At 38.7% G+C, this 25,718-nt stretch overlaps 2 protein-coding genes across 2 annotated transcripts in view; one reads left to right on the forward strand and one right to left on the reverse strand.

The window, feature by feature from the left end:
- Positions 1 to 92: 92 nt before the first annotated feature.
- Positions 93 to 22,249, reverse strand: LOC126758551 (polyhomeotic-proximal chromatin protein). The gene is made up of 6 exons (XM_050472865.1): positions 21,344 to 22,249; positions 5,179 to 6,334; positions 4,481 to 5,099; positions 2,184 to 4,388; positions 1,721 to 2,020; positions 93 to 1,635 (listed from the first exon to the last, which is right to left on the reverse strand). The coding sequence occupies exons 1-6, from the start codon at positions 21,376 to 21,378 to the stop codon at positions 809 to 811; spliced, it is 5,142 nt and encodes a 1,713-aa protein (XP_050328822.1). The 5' UTR covers positions 21,379 to 22,249; the 3' UTR covers positions 93 to 808.
- LOC126758555 (D-2-hydroxyglutarate dehydrogenase, mitochondrial-like) overlaps positions 21,195 to 25,718 on the forward strand; it is a 27,998-nt gene continuing 23,474 nt past the window's right edge. Inside the window, exon 1 of the mRNA XM_050472872.1 lies at positions 21,195 to 21,238. The gene's annotated coding sequence lies outside the window, so the exon portion shown is untranslated. The remainder of the gene's footprint in view (positions 21,239 to 25,718) is intronic.

Raw genomic sequence — 25,718 nt, forward strand, 5'->3', positions numbered from 1 at the left:
AAAGGAAAAACCACTGTCGTGCTGTTGTAAACTCGGCTATAAGCGCATAAGCGGCGTCTACGCCAATAAAGAAGAAGAAAAAACGCATTGAATTCTTTTATGAAATGTTCACATAAACTTATTTGCAGTTAATGCCATTTATTTAATTCGAATATGCTTGAGTAGCAATATTATATATTAGTATTCAGTTACATGTACACGCTTACAAACTAACATTAAGTATTACATAGTCGTTATTATGTAATAGCAATAGGCAATAAAAATAAAAATACTCTTTGAGTTTACATATGTAGGTTTCTGAGTTCTCAAATATCCACAACTCAATGTGTGCCAGGGCGTCTCCCGCGCATGCAAAACACAGCGCTAAACCTAAAGTTTACTTATATTAACTTTTTTAATAGAACTTAAGCACTAAATTCACTAATTTCGCGATTAAAAGGAAGTGGAACAAAAATAAAGTAGAATTATATAATAATAAAAACTGTACTTTCGTATAATAAAAGATATGATTCAACAAAATAGCGCAAATACTCCAAAAAACAGTTAATCCAATTTATGCCGTGTAAATAATTCAACTTTCTTTGCCGCCACACAATACGAGTAGCAGAAATTCACGTTGCCTTAGTAGGAAATTAAAAAGTTTAAGCCATTTAAATTTAAGTTCTCCTTTTACAGTTAACCACACTTTTCAGTTTCCGCTAAATTTTATGTACAAAGCCTACTTATCAATTAGTTGTCGCCGCCTATGCTAAATTCTCAATTAAATTAACGCCTCACAAAATTTATTTACACACTTCAGACGCCGCCTCTACTGCTGCAGCTCTTTCTCAGCATTCGGCGCTGGCGCCTGCTCCTTCATCGACTCCACCTTGGCGACGATCTTCAGCGCCGGCCCCAACTTCATGCCCATCGCATTCACCAGATGATTCTCCTTGAGCAACATCAACGCCTGACCGTCGATCTCCTGCTGCTCGAAGTCATCAACGTAGTCCGTGCAGCCGGGCAGGTGGCGTATGAACTCGCACACCTCAGCCACGCTCCAATCGGCCATGGCGGGTCGTTCCGCGGGTGCAGCAGCGGACGCTTGTGCTGTCGCAGCGCTGGCATTGCCGGCTGCCGTGGCGTTGGCGGTAGCAGCAGCTGTGGCGACCGCCGCCGCATTGGCTGCGGCAGCCACATTTGCCGCGTGCTGCGCTTCAGCTGCAACGAGCGCGGCATTTTCGTGTTTGTTGTTGGCGGCCACATTATTGCTGTAGCCTGTAATCGGCGCGGAGGGAATTTGGTCCGTTTGCATTTTCTCTGGCGCCGGCGCTTCATTTGTGTTGCTGCTAATACTGGAGATCTCGTTGGCGTTCTTGCTGTTGTTGGACAACATTTGTTCGGCATTGTTTTGCTGGTTGCTGGCGGCGCTGACGCTGTTGTTACTCTGCGTTGGCGCCTCGGTTGGTTGCTCGTTCATCGATGCCTTCGATTGGCGTGCGCATGTTAGCGAACAGAAGCGTTTCTTCTTCAGTTTCGTTTTGTGTTCGGGTTTGCCGCATTGCTCGCAGGCGACCATATCGGGCGGTAACGCACTGACACCGTTGGTTTGGTTGATCGCGTTGTGCGTCTCTTCATCCAAAGATATCTTTTTCTCTGTAGAAGTAAAGTTGAAGGAATTTGAGGTTAGTATATACAGGGTTTGTTGGGAAAAAAGTATTTCTTTGTAAATAATACTCACTGGGCGGCTCGTCCTCGGTGTCCTTATCGGTGTAACGCTGTCGTGTCACCGGGAACGGTTCGTCGGCTTCCTTTATCAATAAACCTTCGATGACGTGGGTCAGCACATTGGGCTTGATCATGGCTTTGGGTAGGTCCTTTTCCACTTTAATGTTTGCCATGCTGGACATATTCTTAGACATTGAGATTGCATTGTTGGATTTAACAACTTGAGTATTGCCATCGTCGTTTGTAGAAGATGCGGCGGCAGCAGACTTTTCTGCCTCAGTGTTGGCTGTTTTGGCGTTGTCATTGCGAGCACCTATGGATTGAGAAGGAAGAGAATTATTAATAAAATTCTGTGTAGAGCTTGAAGGAAATGTAAAAAATTAGAGCACTACAAGCAGCTCCAGGTAACTAACCTCAACATTTTTTTATAACAAAAATCTAAATGGCTTCTAACCTCAATCTTTTTTATTACTCACCTTTGGTTGGCGATGGTGTAGTGGACTGGGTAAGGGATGTCACATTCGCGACACTTTTCGTTGGCGATGCAGCGGTAGTGGTGGGTGTGGTTGGCGTTGTTGGCGCCGGCGTAGTGTCCATAGCACTTGCAGCTTTAGCCGCTTCTGCGTTCGCTTGATTGGCAGTGGTTGCTGCTGCAGAGTTGCCGCCGTTGGTAGCATTATTAGCTGCCGTTTGTTGTTGCTGTTGTGTCGCACCGGTGGTGGTGGTGGAACTGGCCGATGTTGGCTCAACCGTTTGTTGCTGAGGCGTAGCTACTTTCGGCGCTTCCATGGCTGTTTTGGCTGCGGCTTCCTTCAATTCTGCTGCCGCCGCCGCTGCAGTTGCATTCGCTGCGTTGGCGTTATTCAAATGTATCATTTGATTGCTGTTGGCCGCTATGGTGGCCGATGTGACTTGCATTGTGCGATTCGCCTCGGAGGCAATGCTGCCCACCACTATATGTGCTTGCGACTGAGCGGCTAAAGCGTTTTTGTATTGCTGTTGCAGTTGATGTTGTTGCTGCAGTTGTTGTTGTTGCTGCTGTTGTTCGTTCGAGAGCGTTTTAATTGGCGTGCCGGGTAGCGAGGACACAGCTGTCACACCAGCGCCTGCGCCACTATTTATCGGTGATGCCATAGTGGCCGCTGCTGTTGCTGTTGAAGTCACCGGTGAGGACTGTAGGCCACCCATGGATGCGTTCATCATGGAAGTGAGGCCGAGCAGTGGACTCTGTGTGGGTGTGGAAACAATGCTGGGCTGCGGCAGCGGTTGAGCGGCTGGTGGCGCCATTTGATTTTGCTGTTGTTGTTGTTGCTGCTGCGCTTGTTGTTGTGCTAAAGCTTGAGCTTGTTGTTGCTGTTGTTGATGCTGCTGCTGTGCCTGCTGTTGCGCTTGTTGCTGTGCATGTTGTTGCGCTTGTTGTTGTTGCGAAGCAGCAAGCGAGGCTGCCAGCAAACTTTGCTGCTGTTGTTGTTGCTGCTGTTGCAGTTGTGCAGTCTGATTAATACCAATGGTGCTGGTCACCAGTGGGCCAGCCTGATTCGTAATAGTCACCACCGAAGTGGTCGGCAGTGTCGAAGCTTTCGACTGATAGACAGCGTGTTGTTGCAATGCGGCGGCCGCAGACGATGCGATGCTCGATGGTGTTGAGGAGGACACCGAAAATGGTACGCCGGCGATTTGTGTTGGTAGGTGCGTCTGTTGTTGTTGTGGCTGCTGTTGATGCGCTTGAGCCTGTGCTTGCTGCGGCTGTTGTTGTACAACAATTTGATGTATTATATTTTGCTGTTGCTGTTGCTGCTGCTCACGCTGCTGCTGTTGTTGTTGTTGCTGCTGTTGTTGCTGCTGCTGTTGTTGTTGCACCAATTGCTGTTGCAACAGTTGTGTTTGTAGCTGTTGCTGTTGTTGTTGCGCCTGTTGCTGCTGCTGCTGTGTTATGAATGTTTGCGGTGCCACCTGCAGCTGTATTTGTTGTGGCTGCTGTTGCTGCTGCAATTGCTGTTGTTGCTGCTGCTGTTGTTGCATTTGTATAGCCGAGGCGAATTGCTGCTGCAGTAAATGTTGTTGTAGCAGCGCTTGTTGTTGCTGCTGCTGCTGTTTCTGCATTTGTTGTATTTGTATCTGTTGTTGTTGCTGCTGTTGCTGTTGCTTATCCACATGCCCCGTCGTGGTGGTCTGCTGTATGGCCTGGCCATTTTGTATGGTTATCGACGGGCCGGTGCTCATCACAACCATCTTGCCCGCCGGCGTCACAACCTGATGCATGGTGGCGCCCTGTTGCTGCAGTCCCGCCGCTGTGGCGACCGTTTGCGCTTTCACCTGCTGCGGCTGGCCGTTTTCAGTCTTCATCGTCGGCAGCGCCGGCCGTACGGGTTGCTGCTTGGTGCGCATCTTCTTCAGCAAACTCTGATTCTGCGCCGTTTGTGTCGACACCGAACTGGCCGGACGTATTTGTCCGCCATTCTGTGGCAGTATTTGCGGTACGCGTTGTGCCACTTGCTGTTGCAATTGGCTAGCAGTGATCGCTTGCTGTTGCAGTTGTGCAGCTACGACGGCTTGAGCCGTTTGTTGCTGCTGCTGCTGGGCTTGTTGCTGGTGGCTTTGTTGTTGCTTGGGTGCGAGCGCTTCGATTTGTTGACGCGGCTTTGCGGCAGGCTGTGCGACGTTGCACTGCAAAGTAATCGCTGTGGGGAAGAAAATAAAAGCAAAATATTAAGTGATTAGTTAACAAGGAATTCGAAAGTGTAGAGAAAACAGTAAATGTGGCTTCACTTACGATTTTGCTGTTGCGCCTGTATGGTTTGATGTGATGCCGGCTGCTGGATGAACATGCTCTGCGTGCCGTCCGGCTGTGTGCCGCGTATTATGATCGGATTCTGCCAGAACGGCACCCAAGGACCAATTTGCATTTGCTGTGTGCCGGTGGCGCCCTGCAACGGGCTAATAATCTGCGTCGGCATGGTCGCTTGTGACACCTGTACACACTGTTGGGTCGACTGTTGCTGTTGCTGCTGTGCCACGCCACCAGCAGTGCCCGTTGCCGATTGCACGGTGTTCGTGGTGGTGGTCACCTTTTGCACCACTTTCTGCTGCAGACTCTTCTGCGCATCGGTTGTGGCTTTGACGTTTTGTGCTTGCTGTTGCTGCTGTTGTTGTTGCTGCTGCTGCTGTTGTGCATTGGCGGCTGAGGCTACCATGGAATTGAAAAGGTTCTGTTGCTGCTGCGGCGACTGCGCAAGCACCGGCGTAAAGAGCAGCGCCTGCGGTGACTGGCTGGACGGGATCGCATAAGTGTTGGGGAAACCGGCATTGCCGCCAATCATTTGCTTGGCATTCTGTGTGGTGGTCGTGATCATTTGCGGCGTGCCACCTTGAAACGGCTTGCTGGCAATAACCTAATTCAATAATATCAAAAAAAATAATAAATTAGAAAAATCAAATAAATCTCGACATAATTAAGCACAAGCAACCCACCTGTATCGGCTGCTGACCCAAATTGGAGTGTATCAAATTGCCAGAGACCAGCTGTGGATAGATGAAACCCGAATTGAGCGCCGTCTGCTGCGGCATCAGCTGCACGGTGCGTCCCTGCGCCCAATCGCCCAACACCTGACCGGTCAACTGCATCGGCGACATGGTGCTTATGGTGGTCGAGTGTTGTTGTTGCATAGCGGCAACAGCAGCCGCAGCGCTGCTCGGTGTTTGCTGATTAGCCGGACTGCCCGGTGCGCCGGCCGTTGGATCGGCCAACTGCATTTGCATTTGTTGCAGTTGATTTGCTTGCGTGGGATCGAGTAGGCCGGCATGCTTTAGTTCGCCCGCAGCGCCGGCGGCGCTCAACTGATGTGTGGTGGCAGTGTGTGTGGGAAATTCCTGTTTCACCTGTATGGTGGCGAACGGTGAGCCATGTTGCAATTGCAATTGTTGCAACTGCTGCAATTGTTCGGGTGAGATTTGCAGTGGCACCGATGAGGGCGCCACCTGTTGGGCTGGACTCTGTGATTTCTCCAGCGTGAAGTTTTTATGCGTTGCTACGTTGTTTGGCGGCGCTGTTGTATTGCTTATAGCGACCGTTGTCGAGGAGCTGACAAACGTCGACGATGTAGAGGATGGTATGGATGTAGATGTTGTTGCTGTGGCAGCCGATGATGTTGATGTTGATGACGAAACGCCACCACTGCTACCTAAGGGGTGCTGCTTATAGCTGATGTTGATATTATGAGTGTTGTTGTTGCTAGCGCTACTAATATGCGTATCCGGATATGGTGGACTGGCGAAATCGTATTTCTCGTCAAATGTAATGCCCGCCTTTTGTGCGAGTGTTTCCAGGCACTTGAGTGGGCGTTCGTTGTTTTTGTGAGAATTTACGTTGCTATTGTTATTGTTGTTGTTATTATTGTTGCTTATGTGTGTATGAACACTATTGTTTGTGGTAGTTGTAGTGGTGGTGTTCGCTTGTTGTTGTTGCTGTTGCTGTTGTTTTAATGCAGCTGTTGTGCTATCCACTGACTGTGTGTACTCCGAATTCACTCTGATAATCCTAATATTCGAGTTATCCTTCAATGGCTGAGTAGGTAAGTAGACGTTGGTAGGCGTTGGATGTGTGACGACGTCGCTTTCAATATCCGTTCTAAAAGTGAAGAAAAACATAGAAAAATAATTAGTAAAAATTGTAGATTGTTAAAGGCAAGAATATGAAAAATCTTAAATAAAAATAAAAGCAAAAATAGCTCGAAGGAAAATTAAAAAAAAAAAATGAATAAATTACAATAAAAAAACAATAAAAACAAAAATAATAACATTAATAATAGTAATAATAATTGTACTAGTAATAATCATTATGGTAATAAAATTAAAATAGTAAAAAAAAACTTAGCTCCCATTGAAAACATTAACCCTTATGAGAAAAAATGTCGAATTCAATAAAACAAATTCAAAAACTTTCGTTTTTCTGAAATGAAGTACAAAAATCCAAACAACAACAATCTTAATATGAAGATGAATCAATATGAAATTAATAACAATAACAACTATACGACCCAGACTCATCGTCAACGGGTTAAGGTATGAATAGACTGGTTTAAAAATTTTTTTTTTTAATTTCGAGCTACAAAAAACCAGAAGAAATCAAAAATAATAATTACAAGGTCTAAAAAATTAATAAAGCACAAAAAACCGTTAATATCGGCTGTACCGAAGATAAAATACCCTTCACATGTACATTTCTTATGCCAACTATATATATAATTTAATCCAGAATTCAAAGGAAAACGTTTTCCTACTTTTTTCTAGCCACGTGTTTGACATAAAACTCTTTCAGGCCCAATTAAGACTACTTAATAAGGAAAACAGTTTTTTTATGAAGATCTTGAATTTGATTTTAAACGGAGATTGTACCGCTGCCTCTGACAATAATCCATGCCAAAATTAGTGAAGTTATCTTGGCATTTAAAAAAGTTTTCCATACAAGCAGGAGATTTTGTTCGGTTAGTTTGTATGACAGCTATATGCTATAGTAGTTCGATCTGAACAATTTCTTCGGATATTGTAGGTCTACCTTGGATATCAATATATACCGAATTTCGTGTAGGTACAGTAATAAATAAAAAAGCTTTCCATACAAGGGATTCATTTTGATCGATCAGTTTGTATGACAGCTATATGCTATAGTCGTCCGATAACTTCGGTTCCGAAAAACGAGCAACTTCTTAGATAGAAAAGAACGTGTGCAAAATTTCAGACCGATATTTCAAAAACTAGTTCACATATGTACAGACAGGTGGACACGGCTAAATCACTCAGCTTCTCAAGCTAAACATTTATACATACATATATGGGTCTCAAACTTTTCCTTACTTGTTTTGCCAACTTCAACGCTAATTTAAGCCTGTTCTGGGTATAAAAATACTAAATCCTTCACAGTTTAACCCTTAAAATTGAAAAATTATCTGTTTTTGAGTTGTTTTTATTTTTTTGTATTTAAAATGTGCAATTTGCTGTCATAAAATAGCACTGAAAAATGCTGTTAGCTTATAACCAGCGTATATAGTTAATTATGTGTGTATGTCGGCACATGTGTACATAACCTATAACTTGAAACCCCATTAATTTAAGTAATTTATGTATGCATATAGGTAATTACATAAATTTACATGAAGTGAGGCAGCTGCCCCAAAAGGCTTACGTATAAGAACACTTATAACAAATGCAACAATGTTAATTGTTGTTGTTGTTGTCATTGTAATTTGTCTTTCGGGTATTAAGTTATAATAAATGTAAATGAAACTTAACGGTTAAAAAAAAATTAAACTGAAAAAACAAAAATTATTATGCTTAGAAAATTAACCCTTAAAAATAACATTTTATTTTAGAGAAAAAAATTAGAAAATTTGCCGGAAAAAATATTTGGATATTTAACAACCCTGAATAGCAGTTGATTGTATAATAAAGGTGTTTAAAGGGTTAAAATATTGGGTAATCATGCTTTCAGCGCTGCTTAGTGTTGCATGTCATGAATATTTACAATGTTAGAAAGAATTTTTTGGTAAATTTTGATATTTTTTTTTAGAGAAATAATATTTTTAACACGCTGGAGAACATTTGATTGCAAAATTGTGAATAATGGCGTTTAAAGGGTGAAAATATTTCAAAATAATATTATTTAAAGCTACAATAGAGGTTTGCCTTATACTTCCGAAGAGAAATATAATGAAACATAAAAATAAATTAAAGTTCGCTAACGAAAAAATATATAAAAAAATATAAGAAAATTATAAAAAAAAAATTTTAAAAAAAAAAAAGAAAAAAAAGAAAATATAAAAAAAATATAAAAAAATATAAAAAAATATAAAAAAATTATAAAAAAATATAAAATAAATTTATAAAAGAAAATAAAAAAAAATAAATAAATAAATAAATAAATAAAAAAAATTAATTAAAAAATTAACTAAAAAAATAAGCTAAAAAAATTAATTTAAAAAATCTTCAAATTGCTGAGAAAAGGAGAATGAAACAGCTCATAATAAATATGTATGTATGTATATGTAATTCAGAATCGTTAAACCACTAACAAACACTGAAAAACATTTTATAAAGAAAAAATTATTTATAAAAAAAAATATAAGAAAATTATAAAAAACAAATAAAAAATAATAATAAAATATAAAATAAATTTATAAAAGAAAATTATAAAAGAAAAATAAATAAAAAAAAATTAATTAAAAAATTAACTAAAAAATTATAAAAAAATTAATTCAAAACATCTTAAAATTGCATAATACTTGCTGAGAAAAGGAGAATGAAACAGCTCATAAAAAATATAATTGAGAATCGTTAAACCACTAAAAAACACTGGAAAACATTTTATAAAGAAAAAATATATAAATAAAAATATATAAATAAAAATATATAAATAAAAATTTATAAAAAAATTATTAAAAAATGTAAAAAAATTTTAAAATAAATCTATTAAAGAAAATTATGAAAAAAAAATTAATTAAAAAAAATATATAAAAAAAAATTATAAAAAACAATTAATTAAAAAAAAATATATAAAATATTCTTAAAGTTGCAATAAACACTTCGCTCAAAATCTAATTTTCTCTTAAAAACTCTATTAAAATCAAAAAAAAATTACTTCAAAATACGCTTAAATTTATTAATATTTCTTTTATTTTTTAATATTTTTCCATGCCACCTTTTTGCCGCCAATTTTTCGATTTGCCCTCTTCTCACATTGCATCTTTCGTTTTCACATGTTTGGCCGCGCTTCGTGCGCATGTCCCATTACAACTGCTGCTCGGCTCGGTATTTTCGAACAGAGCAGTTTAGTTTGTTGCATGCCACTAATTTGATCGGCGTGCAACTTCAAGTGCACACAGCCAACGGCAGCGCACGAAGGAGCAAGATGTTTTAGTGTTATATTATTATTATTTTATTTTCTTTTTTTGTTGTCGTTTGAGACTTTGCCGTGTGCAAGGGATGTTTTTTGGTTGTTGGCTCAACACGTTCGCTAATGGGATATAGGGGAATAGTGCAGTCCCAACGGGGGTTGAACTCGTTGTTTTTTTTCGCCCCTACAAACTTCATTAATGCTATTATTATTCGAATAAATTTATGCTGTTTGCTTGCAGCCTTCGCATTAGCACTAGCAGGCTGTCCAAAAATGGAAACCGGAAGGAATTGATGCATAAAACTAAGCAGAATCAGGCAAAAGTGTGCGCGGAAAAAAGTACAAAAATATGTCAAAGTTGTGTTGAAAAAAGTTGATGTGATTTGACAGCGAAGGACGAAATGGGAAAAGGGTAAAGTAGATGCGGACGTTTTTGGCATCAAAATGCAACGCGGCTTGCTTTATTTACATATTTTTATTTAAAAAGGTGGTAGTTTGGTTTGATTTTTCGTTTAAAACAAAATTAAAAAGGTTTGCTTGCTTTTTTTGTTAAAAGTTAAATAAAAATGTGAAGAAAAAAATTTGAATTACAACAATTTTCGGTTTGTTTGCCATACAAAATGCATGAAAACGTGATTTTTGTGAGATTTTACATTATTTTAGTTTGTTTTTTGAGGAAAAAATTCGAGCTTCTACGGAAGTTGCGATTGCTGTATGCATGATTATAAGAGGGTTATGTTTTTTTATTATACGAAAGCGTGCTAAGCGTGCAGCGTTAAGTTAAGCGCGGCCTTACTGTAGTCAAAAATATTTTTTGTTCGTATTTTAAATGTAAATGTAATTAAATTTACATTACAATTTACGGCTTTACGTTACTACCACTGCATTCATAATCTTAGCACGGATCTTTTGGTGAAGCGAAATTAAAACAATTTGTTACTGTTACAGTTGAAATTTTTGGGAAAAAGTGAAGTTAGAAAGTACAGTCAACCGAAAATTTAATATAAGTAGAGCATTCTTGGTTACTTGACAAGTTGTAAGTTAAGGTTTTAACTAAAACACGTATTTTCTCCCTTTAGGTGATATGAGTAATGCTGCTACACTACGAGCTGTACAATTTTTTCAAAATTGAGCGATGTTTGTTGGAAGTTCCTGGTCTAATTTACAAACCTCGCCAAGTAGCTCTAAAAAACGGGCGAAAAACGACGCAAACTAATTAATACCAAGCAAACTTGTATTCAACCTCGTTTTGCTTTCTGAACAGATTTCAGAAGACATTGAAGTTTTAATTTGCACATTTCCTTCAATCTTTTTAGGTACAATTTTCTTCGATCGTCACTCTGAACGAAAATGTAAGCTGATTACAGATCTCTTTTCCACTTGCAAACAAAAAAGCTGCATGGTTGTATTTCTGATGAATTAAGATTGTTATATTGTTGGATATATCAACTGATTAGGCAGAATAACTTAGAAGGAAATTATCACATATCATACTTCCACGAATCTTTATAATTCAGCTCAAGAAATACGGTTGTTCTCCAGGCAGCGAGGTTAGTAAAATATAATTTATGGATAACTAGCACACTTCGGAATGAATTAATGTTTACATACTATCTACAACACATTTATACATTGAACCGAGTATATTAAGTTAGCCACGAAGTTTTTAACAACTACAATGAAAGTTCGTTCGCATGGGTGTGAGAGACCATCTCGGTTTTTGAGATATCGATTTGAAATTTTTCATACGTTCTTTTCTCCCCAAAAAGATGCTAATTTGCCATCATCGTTGATATCGGATCACTATATTTCTTACAACTTTCATACAACCCGATCGAACAAAATCAAACTCTTGTATGGAAAACTTTTTTATTTGACAAGATATCTTTACGAAACTTGGCATGGATCTTAATCCCATCCAACGCTACAATCTCCGAAGAAATTGTTCAGATCGGAACACTATAACATATAGCTGTCATACAAACCGATCGATCAAAATCAATTTCTTGTATGGAAAAGATTTTTATTTGGCAAGATATTTTCACGAAACTTGGCAGGGGCTATTATTAACTGACGCAGTGATACAATATCCGAAAAATTCCGACTGTAACATTTAGCTGCCATATAAAAGGCATTTTATACCTCTTTATGCGGTAAGAAACTCAACTGTGGAGGGAGTTTTCGGTGCAGATGAAGTTAACGTTTTTTCAGATATTTGAGGTCACAAATATAAGAAACATTTGAGTCGTTCCCGTTTTATTCAAACTCTAGTCAAATAAATTAGGTTAGGTTAGGTTGCTGAACTGATTGCCGCTTAACCCCGGAGAGTGTAGACGAAGTTAACGTTTTTTTTCAGATATTTGAGGTGATAAGTATAAGAAACATTTGTGCCATTCCCATTTTATTAAAACACTTCTAAAATAAGTTAGGTTAGGTAAAGTTATTGGACTGATTCCTGCTTAACCCCTTAACGCTTTCGATAGTAGATAGATTTAGATAGTTTCAGTCACCGAAAATATGACATTAAAGATGTTTCAACGCCAGTTTCCACCTGGCCTTCTACCGGAGAATTTTGGATAGTGTAGTAAACTAAGCTTCTACCTATATAGTATTGGTCATAACATACTAAACAAATGTTCTTTGTATGTACATCTCAACAAACCAACTCATGAAACACTCCTTTCTCTATGTTGCCAATCTATCGAAAAAGCACGATTCTCTCTCATGTTCTCGGACCTACAGTTAAGTGATTTCAACCGCAGTTAATTTTGTGCTTTTCTCCAATATGAATTTATAAAACATTGACACCTAAAGCTCAAACCCCTCTTATGTTTAGTACCTAAACGTACAATAAAAAACTCTGTCTGTACTTGTGAATCCAGTTATATTAAGAATGGCCTAAACACAATTTATTGCAGAATAAGTCAAAGATACCCAAAAATTTACATGAAACCCAAAAGTAGAACACTTCAACTCAAACTATATACCTAAGACACTCCTACGGCGATTTAAGAAAGCAATTTCGGGAATTCATTATGGGCTCTCGGATTAGCATTTTCCAAATATAAAGCATGAAATCGCAACATTTGTCAACTGCAAGGAAAATGCAAAAATAACAATATTTGAAAAATAACAACAACAAAAGCAACATTACAAAGAAAGGCAACATGAAAATTGCGAAAGTCTAAATGTCTCGGGATATATTGATGGCTGTGCTGCGTATCGCCAAATTCCGTACAGCATTGACCCGCAGGTCACCTGCCTGCTGTGTTCCTTATTGCATTTCGTAGGGATTTGCAAAGGAAATTTATATTCGCAAGAGGGGAAGGAGAGACAAAGCGAGACACACAAAAGAAATGGTTGCCTAAAAATAAAGACAACAAAAGGGCAAAAAGGAAAAATATGTGCAAGAAAAAGAAGTAGTTAATATATGTGTAGCAAAGGCGTTTATAGTTGTGGTGGTGGCAGTGAGCGCCCTGTAGGAAAAATTGTGAGTAAAAGAAGGTGAAAGAGATTTTAAGAATTTTTTAAAAGATGACAAGAAGTTAGATTGGGAAGACAATTTAGTAATGATTTGTTGAAATTATAGCAAATTAATATTAATGTACTATATTTAATTATCAGTTAATCGATTATACATATCACTATGTATGTATGTTAAAAATCATAAAATAATTATGTAAATTAAGGAAAAAATATCACTTTGGCTGTCCCGCACTTATAATACCCTTCAAAGGTGCAGTTTTGCAGCATAAAAGGGTATAAAAAGTTCATTATATTGATTTTAATCAGTCATTTTATATGTCAGCTATATGCTATAGTGGTCCGATCTAAACAATTTTTTCGTAGATTGCATCGTTGCCAGATATATGTAATATTCCATGCTAAATTTCTTGAAGATATCTTGTCAAATAAAAAAGTTGTTCATATAAGACTGAATTTTAAGCGATCATTTTGTATGACAGCTACATATGTATGTATGTATGTATATGCTATGGTGATCCAAACTGAATAATTTTTTCGCAGATTACACCGCTGCCTTAGGTTATAATCCTTGTGAAGATATCTTGTCTAATAAAATAGTTTTTCATACAAGGACCGGATTTTTATCGTTCAGTTTGTACGGCAGCTATACGCTATGATAATCCGATCTAAAGAATTTCTTCGGAGATTACACCTCTGCTTTAGATATTAGTCCATGCCAAATCTCGTGAAGATATCTTGTCAAATAAAGAAGTTTTCTATACAAGAACTGAATTTTTATCTATCAGTTTGTATGACAGCTACATACATATATGCTATGGTGGGTCAATCTACATAAATTCTTCAGATATTGGACCGTTGCCTGAGATAATAATCCTTACTAAATTTCGTGAAGATACCTTGCCAAATAAGAAAGTTGTTCATACAAGGACTGAATTTTCATCGATCCGTTTGTATGGCAGCTACATACATATACATATATGCTATAGTGCAAAGAAAAGAAAGTTTGCAAAATTGCGGACCGATATGACAAAAAAATCAATTTTCACTTTTTAGTTGATTCGGATGGAAGATGAGATGCTTTTTTTGTTTTGCTTTTTTTTCGCACGTTAGCTCCCTTTTCGTAGACCAGGTCACATATATAGTTTTGATCCCAAAAGATGCAAAACAAACCAGTTTTTATGTACAACCATAATTTTCTCACAGGGTTGGTAGCAAGATGGTCGCTATGGCACTGGTGTTTCGCAGTTGTTGTTTCAGGACATTAAATTTGCGAGTACACTATTGTTATTGTTGTTGTTGTTGCATTAAGAATAGCACCGTCATGGTTGCCCTTAACAAATAATTTGCATTCGGCTTGAAGCTGTGCTTAAAGCAATCCATCAGCAATCATACCTTTGCCTACTGCTGCTAGGTGAGGGACAACATGGTTACAATAACAAAAAATAGGCATACGTTTCTATACGAGAGTGAGAGAAATTGCTTTGTGTGACATTTGTGAGAAACCTAGGGAAAACTAATAAAAAAAAAAATATAAAAAAAATTGAGACCGATCACCACCACCACTACGGCGTTTGTAGAGCAAATGTGTTATTGTACAATGGATGGATGGCAGCATCCGGAACAAAATCACCACCTTTTGCCCCGGACTTCATGCGTGCGTATGACGCCCATATGCATTCCTACATACATGTGTTTGTATGTCTGTACGTGGGTATGGAAGTATTCCGGCGCAATATGACCACCACCGCTGCTAGCGACCGTGCTTCGCGGCAACCCCCGGTGACTGTGCTCAAACCGCCTATAGCCGTGTAACCGTCACATTTTGTTGCAAAAAAAAGCGAGGTAAAATGAAAATATGAAACAAGAAGAAGCAGCACAACTCAAGAACAGCATTTGCAGATGACAAACGCAGACCAAGTTTGGCGACGGGAACCCTTTCAACTGCCACCATACTTATGTGCTTAAGCAGAGAGTTGGTAGTGTGCGAAATATGTGGCGTCGACGCGTTAAGCGCGGTTAGAAGAGGGTGCCGAGGCTGTCACCAGCTTGGAAAAAATAATCGACACACAGACATACACATATGTATATATATAAGTTTACGAAAAAAGGTATCGTAACCAAGAGCAACACACATGAATGCGTGGAGAAGGAATGGTTAAGTGCAAAGGCAAGAAAGAGCGGCGGCACTGGCTTATACCCAGTGAACTAAAAGTAAGATTTATACAATTTTATTATAAATTAAAGGGTAAATAACTTAGCCATAAATAAGTATTTCTATGAAAAATTATGAAGATGGTGCGATAATGAAAACATTAACAATACAAGAACTTGATATTGATCGGCCATTTTCTATGGCAACTACTTATACATATATTATAGTGGTTCGATCTGAAAAATTTGAACGCAGATTGTAGCTTTGCCTTAAACAATAATTCATGAAAAATTTGGTTAAGATACGCTGTGACATAAAAAAGTTTTCCTTACGGGGATATGAATTTGACCGATCAGCTTGTATGGCAGCTATATGCTATAGTGGTCCGATCTAAACAATTTCTTCAGAGATTACATTATTGGCTTAGGGAATAATCCATGCCAAATTTCTCGAAGATATCTCGTCAAATGACAAAGCTTCCCATACAAATACTTCATTTCGATCGTTCAGTTTATACATATGTCAGCTATATGCTATGGTGATCCGAATGGAATAATTTTTTTTGGATTTTACACTGTTGGCTCAGACAATAGCTCACGTTAAATTTCGTGAAAATAACTTGTGAAATAAAAAAGTTTTCCGTACAAGGATAGAGTTTTAACCGATCAGCTTGTATGGCAGCTATTTGCTATAGTGGTCCGATCTAGAAAATTTCTTCACATATTGTAACGTTGCTTTGGACAATAATCCATGCAAAATTTCGTGAAGATATCTTTTCAAATAAAAAAGTTCTCCATATAAGGACTAGATTTTGATCGTACAGTTTATATGACAGCTATATTCTACAGTGGTCCCATAGCAGCTATTCTGACATATGAGCCACTTGTTGGGGAAAAAAGGACGTGTGCAAAATTTCAGAACGATATCTTAAAAACCAAGGTGCTAGTTCGCGTATTTACATGCAGACCGGCAATAATTTTGTTCACTGGGTTACCCCTATAACCTAAGCACATTTTATACCCGAGAAGAGTACAAGATATAAAAATAAAATAAAATGTACCTATGCATGCACAGAGGTTTCGGCGATTTACTGCAAACATACATACAAACTAAATACGGTGAATGTGTAGTGTAAAACTATATTTCTAGAGTTACTATCGAGCGCTCAGCGCATGAATGCGCTCGCCTGCAGTGTCTAATCATTAAACTGGCAACAACAAACACAACAAAGAACACTGTCAACGTTTGTCTTGAGGCATTAATTTTTTTCCTTTCTTTTCCACCGATCTTATCCTACCGCTTTTTGTTGTTGGCTCGGTTCGCGTTGCACAATGCTATTAATTCTTCAACATTTGCTGTTTAAAATGAAATATCAGCAACATCATCATTAACGCGCGTCAGCAAAAGGACAAAAACAAAAAGAAAAGAAATAATGAAAAACAAAAACAACAAACGTGAGTCTTCAGTAGGAAAACTGAAACTCATCGACAGACAACATTAACTTTGAGGCCGACAATTGCGTGCCTGGCCGTTCAATGCTGGCCATCGATGCTCTTATGCACATGCACACACAAACACATATACACATATAGTTGACTATGTGTATGTTGTTATTGTACACTGCTTGCAAAACAGTTGTCGCCGGGCACGAAGCGCAAGCGAGCCTCGAATGCTTGCTGATGCGTTGATGGCTGATCGTGCAATGCACGGCAACAACAACAAAAACCAAAAGTAACAACAACAAAACCAAAAGTAACAACAACAAAAACCAAAAGTAACAACAACAAAACCAAAAGTAACAACAACAAGCTCAAAAGCAACAACAAGAACGAGAGCCACAACGAACAGGCAGCAAAAAGTTGGCGGTACGTGCGGAGTATGCATTACAACAACAAGACAATGCAAAACAACAACAAGAAACGGCGAAAAACAACACCAACAAGCACTGGTGAGACAGCATAAATGTAATAAGCGAGAAAAAACAAAAACAAAGGCAAAAAACACGCAGAAGAAAAGCAGCAAGCGTTAATATAAAAAAACAACAAGAACAAATGTGTATGCAACAACAACAAATATTCAGACGCTTTGCAATTCACATTGAAATGAAAATTAATCGAGTGCTGTGCCGCCTCTATATTTTGCTGCTCTATGCTCGAACGCAACATAAACGCACACACACACATACATATACATACATACACATAATTTTCTCGTTTTTTATACTCTCTATACATATATATGTATATATGTTGGTATAACTACACACGCTCTCCGCGCCAGAATGTAATACAACCACTTTGTTGCTGTTTTTGCCATTGCCAGCCACAGTTGTGTTGTTTGTATGTATTGCGGGTTGAATTTCTGTGGCTCTCCTCTTTTTTGTACAAATTTATGGCGTCCATTCTTTTGATGATTATAATGACGATGATGGGAAACGAAACGACATACATACATATATGTGTATATGTGTGTGCCATGTATGTTTGTATGTAGGCCTTTAGCGAGCCATACAAAAATTAAAAACCATTTAAATGCTTACGCAGGGGCAGCGGAGAGCGCCAGCGGTAGCAGCTGATAAAGTGGCTTTGGTGGTGGCGTTGCTTTGCGTTGGTGACGACGGCTGCTCTACGCTTTGCCAGCCACTCAATTAACTTGTGCGACGGGTAGAAAGAGAAGCCAACAGCAACTCGTCGTTTGTATGAAAAACTCGCCCTTGCGCCGTCGCCAGAGCACTAACCATACGCGTGTCGTTGTTGTTGCTACTGCTATGGTGGTTGGTGAAACATCTTGTCCAAAGAAAAAAACAAGGCGCAGCCGTTGAAGCAAGCACAAAATTCGTACACGCAAACACACACGCGTTCTCACTCGCATGCGGGCCGTTAGCTAATATAGCAACAAAAACAAAATGCAACAATAACAATTTATCGATTATTCGGTGCCTTTTTCGCACAGTTTTCAAACATGGTGTACCCCGACCGGCCTGTCAGAAACATTTGCACAAGCAAGAAGCAATAAAAAAAACACAGCGAGCAAAAACCGGTCCGCCATACTGCACGCATGTGACGAAAAAGGATGGCGACGGCTGCCTTTTAATGGCCGCTGGTTAGAAGAGCGCAGCAAGCAGCCAACACTTTGAAATGCGAATAATGCAATACAAGCATGTTGAAAGCGAATGCGGAGAGCAATCGTGGCAATGAAAAAGAATTGCTAAAATTGCCACGAGGGTTGCCAGACGCTACGTAAAGCGTGTATTCGTAATTTTTAAGAGCGCAAAATAATGCAGTATTTCGTGAGCGTCGAAAATCGGCGGAAAGTGCATGATTTTGCGTGGAAATTTATATGTTTCGGCTGGTGGTGGTTCGTTGAGTGGCTAAATTTACCCTCAAGCGGCATTAAAACATTAAAAACTCATCAGAAAATGGTAATTTATGGCGCAGGGTAGAGTAGCTACTTATTGCCACAAATTATCCCCGCCTAACATAAACTTGCTACTGTAGCAAACATTTTCTGAATTTGTCTATTCCAAAGGCGTAGGAATCGTGTCACTGCTGGTGCTTGGTAACCCCTGTGGGATTTGCCGCCACCACCACCAGCTAAAATCATTTCGTTTCCCGCTAGTAATCTGATATTTCCAACAATATCAGTCTGAGTTTCTTTTTTTCTCTTTGCTGTTTCTTCTTTAATTTTCAAGTACCCTTGCTTCCTTTGCAGTAATAGGTATATCAGCCATTGCCAGACGGCAAAGAAGTAGTCGACGATGATGATGACAACGAAAACAACAACTGCTACACAAGCTCGGACGCACCAAGCGACCGTCTCCAATATGAAACCCATCTCATGGCAGACAGTTCATGGTGCATTGCAAAACTTTGCTCCCTCACACAGCGCACAACGGTAGTGTCTGTCAGTGGAGTACACTGGCCAGCCAGCCAGCTAGCGGCGGCAACAACAGTAAGTGCTACGCGGCCGAGAAACTGGTTTTTTGATAAATGTGCAATTCGAGTAGACAACTGAGGTGAAAAGAGTAAAGTAAGCAGAGCAAGTTGAGCGATTCTAAAGCGAGCTTAGCTAGAAGACAGTAAAAAAACATGTAAAATGGTAAAAAAAAAAAGCTTTTTTCATTTTCGATTTAAAATCGCGTCACGTCGAATAGGAAACTGTTAGTTAGAAAGGGGTTTAAGGGTTTTAATGCAGTTTTAGGTTTACGAGGAAAATTAGAACATGTGCAAAACATTTTACTCTAATTTTTCTTTTAAATCAAGTAACTTTTTATATTATATTGTAAAATAAATAGGTATACTGAAGGTCAAATTATTGCTTACAAGCACCTTCACCTAATTAGATACAAAATAAACTGGAGACAAAAATAAACTCGATAGATTGTAGTATAAAATTGCGTAGAAAAAATATTCCTTATAAGTTCCCAAGAGCTTTGGAAAAAACTCAATTTTATACTACAATGCTCTAAAAACGAACATTTTTTCTCTTACTTTTTCCCCTTTTTTGTACAGAAATCTACTTCGAAAAAAAATCCACGCTATTTTGAAATGAAACCTTATAAATGCGTACTTTAATCGTTCAACCCTCTCCTCTCATATATTTTGAATTTCATAAGTTTTGCTTGCTTAATCTGCTTAATGGCAATTATTTGCAGGCACATTAAGAATATAAATACCCATAACATTAAATATTAAGAACTTAACACAACTAACAACAACAAATATGCATAAAAACACTTAATGAATACTTTTCAATCATACTCAATGATATTTTATTGAGTAAAGTGGTGGGTAAAGTCTGCCGGCTGCTGTCGGCGTAAAAGTCTCAATAGAGCGAGATCTACCTGGCTGCATACTTAAGATGAGCAAAGCAGAGAAAAAGAAAACTAAAACGCAGCAAAATAGCAGAAAGAGCGTCGAAAAAGGGCGCATAAATTCCTGTAAGAATAGTTGATGGCGCATAGTGCTCGGTATAGTAAGGGCTTAACAAATGTTTACAGCTTGATTTTTCTTTTTAGCAAGAAGAAGTTAGTGAACATTTTTTAACAAATATTTGTTAAATCATACTTTACGCAATCTTTGAAATTAACCTAGTTTTATCTTTAACTTTTCTGAACTTTCATGCATTTTTATATTGTTTAAAAATTGCGGAAATCACACAGACCCCAAAAAAAATTCGCTTTCAAATCGTTTGTTTTCATAAGCATGAAAGCAAAGCAGTGAATATGCTGAGTGACAGCATGCTCAGTTCAGTTTTTATGCACGAGGGTGTAAAATTCTCAGCGCTTGAGTGAGAGTAACTTCAATTAAAGAGAGCGTAGTTGCCAGAATACGAGAGAATGTTTCATTATTGCTAATAAGCATTCGCAGAAAGTTGAGAAGCAAACTCATATAGTTAAAAAATTGTTATTTCTGCAGTAAAATGCATTAAAAATGTTTGTAGTTTAGATAGATTGAAACAGAGACTTGCGCTGCGCACTAAGATCTGTTGGTCAGACTTACATAGACCCGGTGCACTGATAAATTACAGTATCCTATTGGGTACTATTGGCACGATGTGATACCTATTCGAATATATAGATCCATTCCTTTGATCTTGCGTCTACAGACTCCTGAGCAGTTTAGAATCAGATGTTAGCAAGTTACCGGTTTCATGAGAATCACCTTAATACATTAATTCAAATGTCATTTAATAGTCAAAACTCATTAAAATGTTGGTTAATTACGTGATTTAACCTTCTACAATCTTAATTTGCAACTATTTTTTACTTATATATTAGTTAAAATAATAATAATAATCATTGATTAAAATAAATAATTATCATATTTTTAATAATTTTCAAACATACGAATTGCATACAAAATTCTGGCATCACTGTTCTGCTTAATCAACACAACACATACCTGAGTGCTCATGCACTCTCCCGCTTTTTCACTTTAGTCTCTTGGGGAAACGCAATCCTCAACTTGTGTACGTCAAACAAAACGCCAGACGACCGCAATCAAGTATGCATAGTATCAAAAGCAAAATTTAACAAAAAAAAAATAAAAAATAAATAAATATAACTACGGTTTTACTTGTAAACAAATGTAAGGGAAAGCAAGAAATACCTTTTCGAAATAAACTTCAATCCACGACGATCCATCGTTCAACGAAAAATTCAATTGAAATAACTTAAAAGTTTGCATGCAGCATAGTCGAGTCAGTTCTGTTCGATTTGCATTCGCTTTACAACTTATAAATACTTCACTTCACAGAAACACAATGAGCAACAAATTGAACAAAGCAGAAGAAAATACATAAACGGGAGAACAAAGAGAGAGAAACAACAAAAGTGTGTAACTCAAATGTGCGAACGAACAGAAATGCAGAAATCAACACTGTGTATTAAAAAGCAGCTAAATTTTTTTCTGCTGCTTTTTGGTTTTGTGTAAAATAAGTTTTTTTGCTCTTTTTGTTTTGTAATGTGTTTGTATTTTATTGATGATATACAACAATTGGGTCAAGCACCTGTATGCGGGAGCTTAAGGACCAACGTTGCTGGTGTGCAAACATGCCATATTTATGTATGCTTAAATAAAAGTCGCCAAAAACGTAGAAAATATTTTTTTCGAGCACTTTAATTCAAATATTGTCTCAACGTCAATATAGCGCATTTAATTTATTGAAATATATAAATAATTCACTTTAGTTTTCATGTAGACGACACTCCCCCACTCATATTGCAGCAATGCATGGGGTTTGTTAGCATTATGTTTTTCATATTGCAGCTATGCCGAACGCTCTCTACGCAATTATATATTTGTTAATGGTTTGTCGTGTTATGTGAGCGGGCTTTTACATGCGCTCCCGCTCTCTTTTCAACGAGCAAATATAATAATGCATAGGCCCGAAGTGGTAATGGTTTTATTTTTTGTTGCGGTTTTCACTTTTCTGAGCACACAACCAGCACAAAATTGCGGAACGGAATAAAATACACGACCAAACGCTATGACGGACACACTTCAACTAAACCAACTAACACGGCAACTCTGTGCTGGCCTGCACAAAAATACACATGCAACAACAAAAACAGTGCAGTCAGACTACATGCCAATAAAACAACAATAACAGCATACAACAACTGCCTAGCGGCGGGCAAAGACGATGGCAGCCAAGCATTGTTCGTGTAGCACAAAAAAAAAATAACACGTTTGCGCCGAGGCAAACATCTACAACAAATACGTCGCCTACCCGCTTATGATTGGCACAAGCGTGTGAATGAGATGGCCGTAAGCGCTTTACACGCACTCGCTCACACTTTTGCTTAGCATACGTACAGGCAGGCGGCAAAAATATTTTTTGGGGTGATTGTAATCTCTCGTATGCGCCGTAGCAGGCGGAAAGGCAAACGAAAGAAAAAATGTCATAAAATACATCTGGCGAATTTGTTATGCCTGCCGCTTTTCCCTCCAACCAGTATTGTATGACTACATCGCTAACAAAAACAACAACAATGCGACATCTGCCTTGTTGGTGGCTTGTGTGTATTACTGTGTATTCTTATGCGATCGCTGTTACCCTCTGCTATATTGAATACACTGCTTTCAATTAACACAATGACGGCCAAAGCAGGCAAGCAAGCAACTAAGCAAGCGAGCAAGTCAGCCAGCTCGTATAAGCAAACAATGAGGCGAGCATGAGCGAGCGACAACCCGCGCGCGTTCTTCATTTTTCCTGCCCGGCTATCCTACCGCGCGCTTCCAACCATTACACATTTTTCAGTATGCGACTCTGCCGCTGTTCGCCCGTGTGTATATTGGTGTGTCTGTGTGGGGTTCATAGTGTGTTTGTCTACCTGCCAAAGTAATTTATTTTTACTTCGTTTCGAGTTTTTGTTGTTTTGCAACGACACAAAAAATGAACGAATGATTGTGCGGTAACGTAAAACAAATTCCATCCATGCGCATAGCATTTCAATAACCGAACAAACGAACTCATGGAAAGACAGAAAATAAAAAGTGCAAATACCAATGTTTGAAATATGCACAAGACAGCAAACAACAAACACACAGCAGCAACAAATAATGACTTTAGAGCGCAGACATTTGTCTACTTCCCCTTTTGCACTTCGTATCGTTCGTTCATATATGTATGTACATATGTACATATACGTTGCTGTTGTTGTCTGCTGCTTCTTCATCACAAGGTAGCCACAATGCATAACTTGTTCGTACATGATTTTCATGCGTTCTCATGCATACAGAGCGTTTGTTAGAAATCAACGCCATTGTTGTTGTTATTGTTATGCGCTGCTGCAGGCCGTTTGCTGTAACCATAAAATGTGAAAAATTTTGGTTCACATTGAACCGCTTCTAAGGTGCACATTAAAAATGTTGATGGCAACAACCCCATGCCATTTGATGATTGCAACATTTGCAATAGTTATTGTTGTTGTTGTTGTTGTTGTTTCAAATCCATGCTTCATTTCGTTTGCGCTTGATTGTTTTTGCGGCGCTGGACTATGTGTGACTTTGACTTGCTGGCCGCTTGTTGTTGGCCGCCGAACGATCCTCATCGTGAATATCTCGTTCGCTGCCGTCAGCTTTGGCCGCCATATTATTTTTACTTTTCATTTAATTATATGTATACGTTGTTGTTGTTGTTGCGCTGTTACACTGCGTTGGCATTGGGTGTGATTGCTGTTGTTATTGTTCTTGTAATTGCTGTGCTGTGCTGTGTGTTGTTGTTGGCGTAGATTTCTTCATTTTTATTTTAATCTTTCACACCCTGTTGGCTAGTGGCCGCCGCCTGATTTTCCTAGAGCACAGCGGCAATCGCGACGCTGGCGACGCAGTCCCCACCACTTTGCCTATTGTGTGGCTAAATGCCTCAGCGCTTTTATCGCTCTTTTCATTTTATTTAGTCAAACATACACACATAGCTTAGTCTAGTAGTATCTTAGTGTGCGCTGTGTTTATGTAAGCGCGAGTATGCATGCATCGCATGTTGCCGTTACTGTTGCTGTCATTTTCGTTCCCAACTGTACATTGTTGGCGTTGACAAATCTAATATCAATATGAGCGATGGAGATGACAATCGTTTGGGTTTAATATTACTCTTGCGCCGCATTGTCGCGGAATTTGAGGCGCATGCGCTGATTTCAATCAGCCGCTACTGCCTCAGCTCTCTTCGTGTTGTGCACAAATTTCCGCTCTCACATCTTCAGCTCTTCGCCTTTACGGTTGAGATATTTTCGTATATTTATTGGAAACGCTACTATACACATAGCTTGGGGCTTATGAATCGCAATGAGCTATCAATAGCTATCAATACACTGTGTTGTTACTTCTTTATGATAGAATTATTATAGACATGTACATATGTATGTATGTATTTGTAAGAGATTTGTGAGCAGTATTTAGCACTGTTTCGCTCAAGCAAATGCTAATTTGCATAAATCTGTAAAAATACATTTGTAAGTACACTGCTACTCATGTAAATGTAGAGAATAAATAAAATAATGAACAAAAGCCCCATTTGGAGCCGGGCAGTTTTCGAAAGCACAACTCGCCATTAAGCATTTGACAGAGTATGCCCAATAATCTGAAATTTTATAAAGTTACAAGATCTCAGGACTAATACATATCTATGTACATTTGAACATACATATATGAACACATACATATGTATGTATGTATTTATATGTTGCACTTCTACACCTGATTCTAAAGACTATCTGCCAGCATTTTGTTGTTTGCCACTTCGCAAATATTTACAAATTAACCATACAAATACAGGCGGTTTATTTAAAGGTGTTTTATTTGTTTGAGAGAACGGCTGAAGAGCTATCGGACCGTATTCAATTGCACCTTATCTGGGTTGCGGTCACAAAGGTTTAGCCGGGAATAAACTGGTTGATGAGCTCGTCCGCTCTGCAGCATCCACTTATGGTAGGACATGAACCGTTTATCGCGGAGGGTCCTCATACCATAAAGGAACTGCTCCGCATGGAAGAAGGAGTAGGCAGGGAGAGATATTGGCAGCAACTCCGAGGCATGCGCTACGCCAAGTTACTAATGGGTGGTTACAACCTCAGCAGGTTTAAATATGAAATCAACCTCCCTAGGGACAAACTTTGGCTACTTGTCGCATTCTGCACTGGCCACTCTAAGCTCAAGAAGTACTTAGATAATAACATGAGCTTAGCTTCTTGTGTAAATTGCCGGTTCTGCGACAGGAAGCCTGAAACTATGAAGAGCAGGTGTTCTGTAATTGACTGCATAGCAGGATAAAGAGCCTTGGACTGGACTGGATCACTGGGTCGTTGTGATTAAGAAGATGGCACAATAGACCTTAGGTCGCGGTACAATCCTCATCTATTCATCTTATCTTATCTCGAAGAGAAAACCGGTACACCTGGTAGAAGTACAGCTGTCAAAGTAATACATTTGACCGATGTTTATGGTAAATACATTTTGAAAATTTACCACTTAGAACCATTCA

The sequence above is a fragment of the Bactrocera neohumeralis genome, chromosome 5, assembly GCF_024586455.1.
Source record: "Bactrocera neohumeralis isolate Rockhampton chromosome 5, APGP_CSIRO_Bneo_wtdbg2-racon-allhic-juicebox.fasta_v2, whole genome shotgun sequence".
NCBI classification, from domain to species: domain Eukaryota; kingdom Metazoa; phylum Arthropoda; class Insecta; order Diptera; family Tephritidae; genus Bactrocera; species Bactrocera neohumeralis.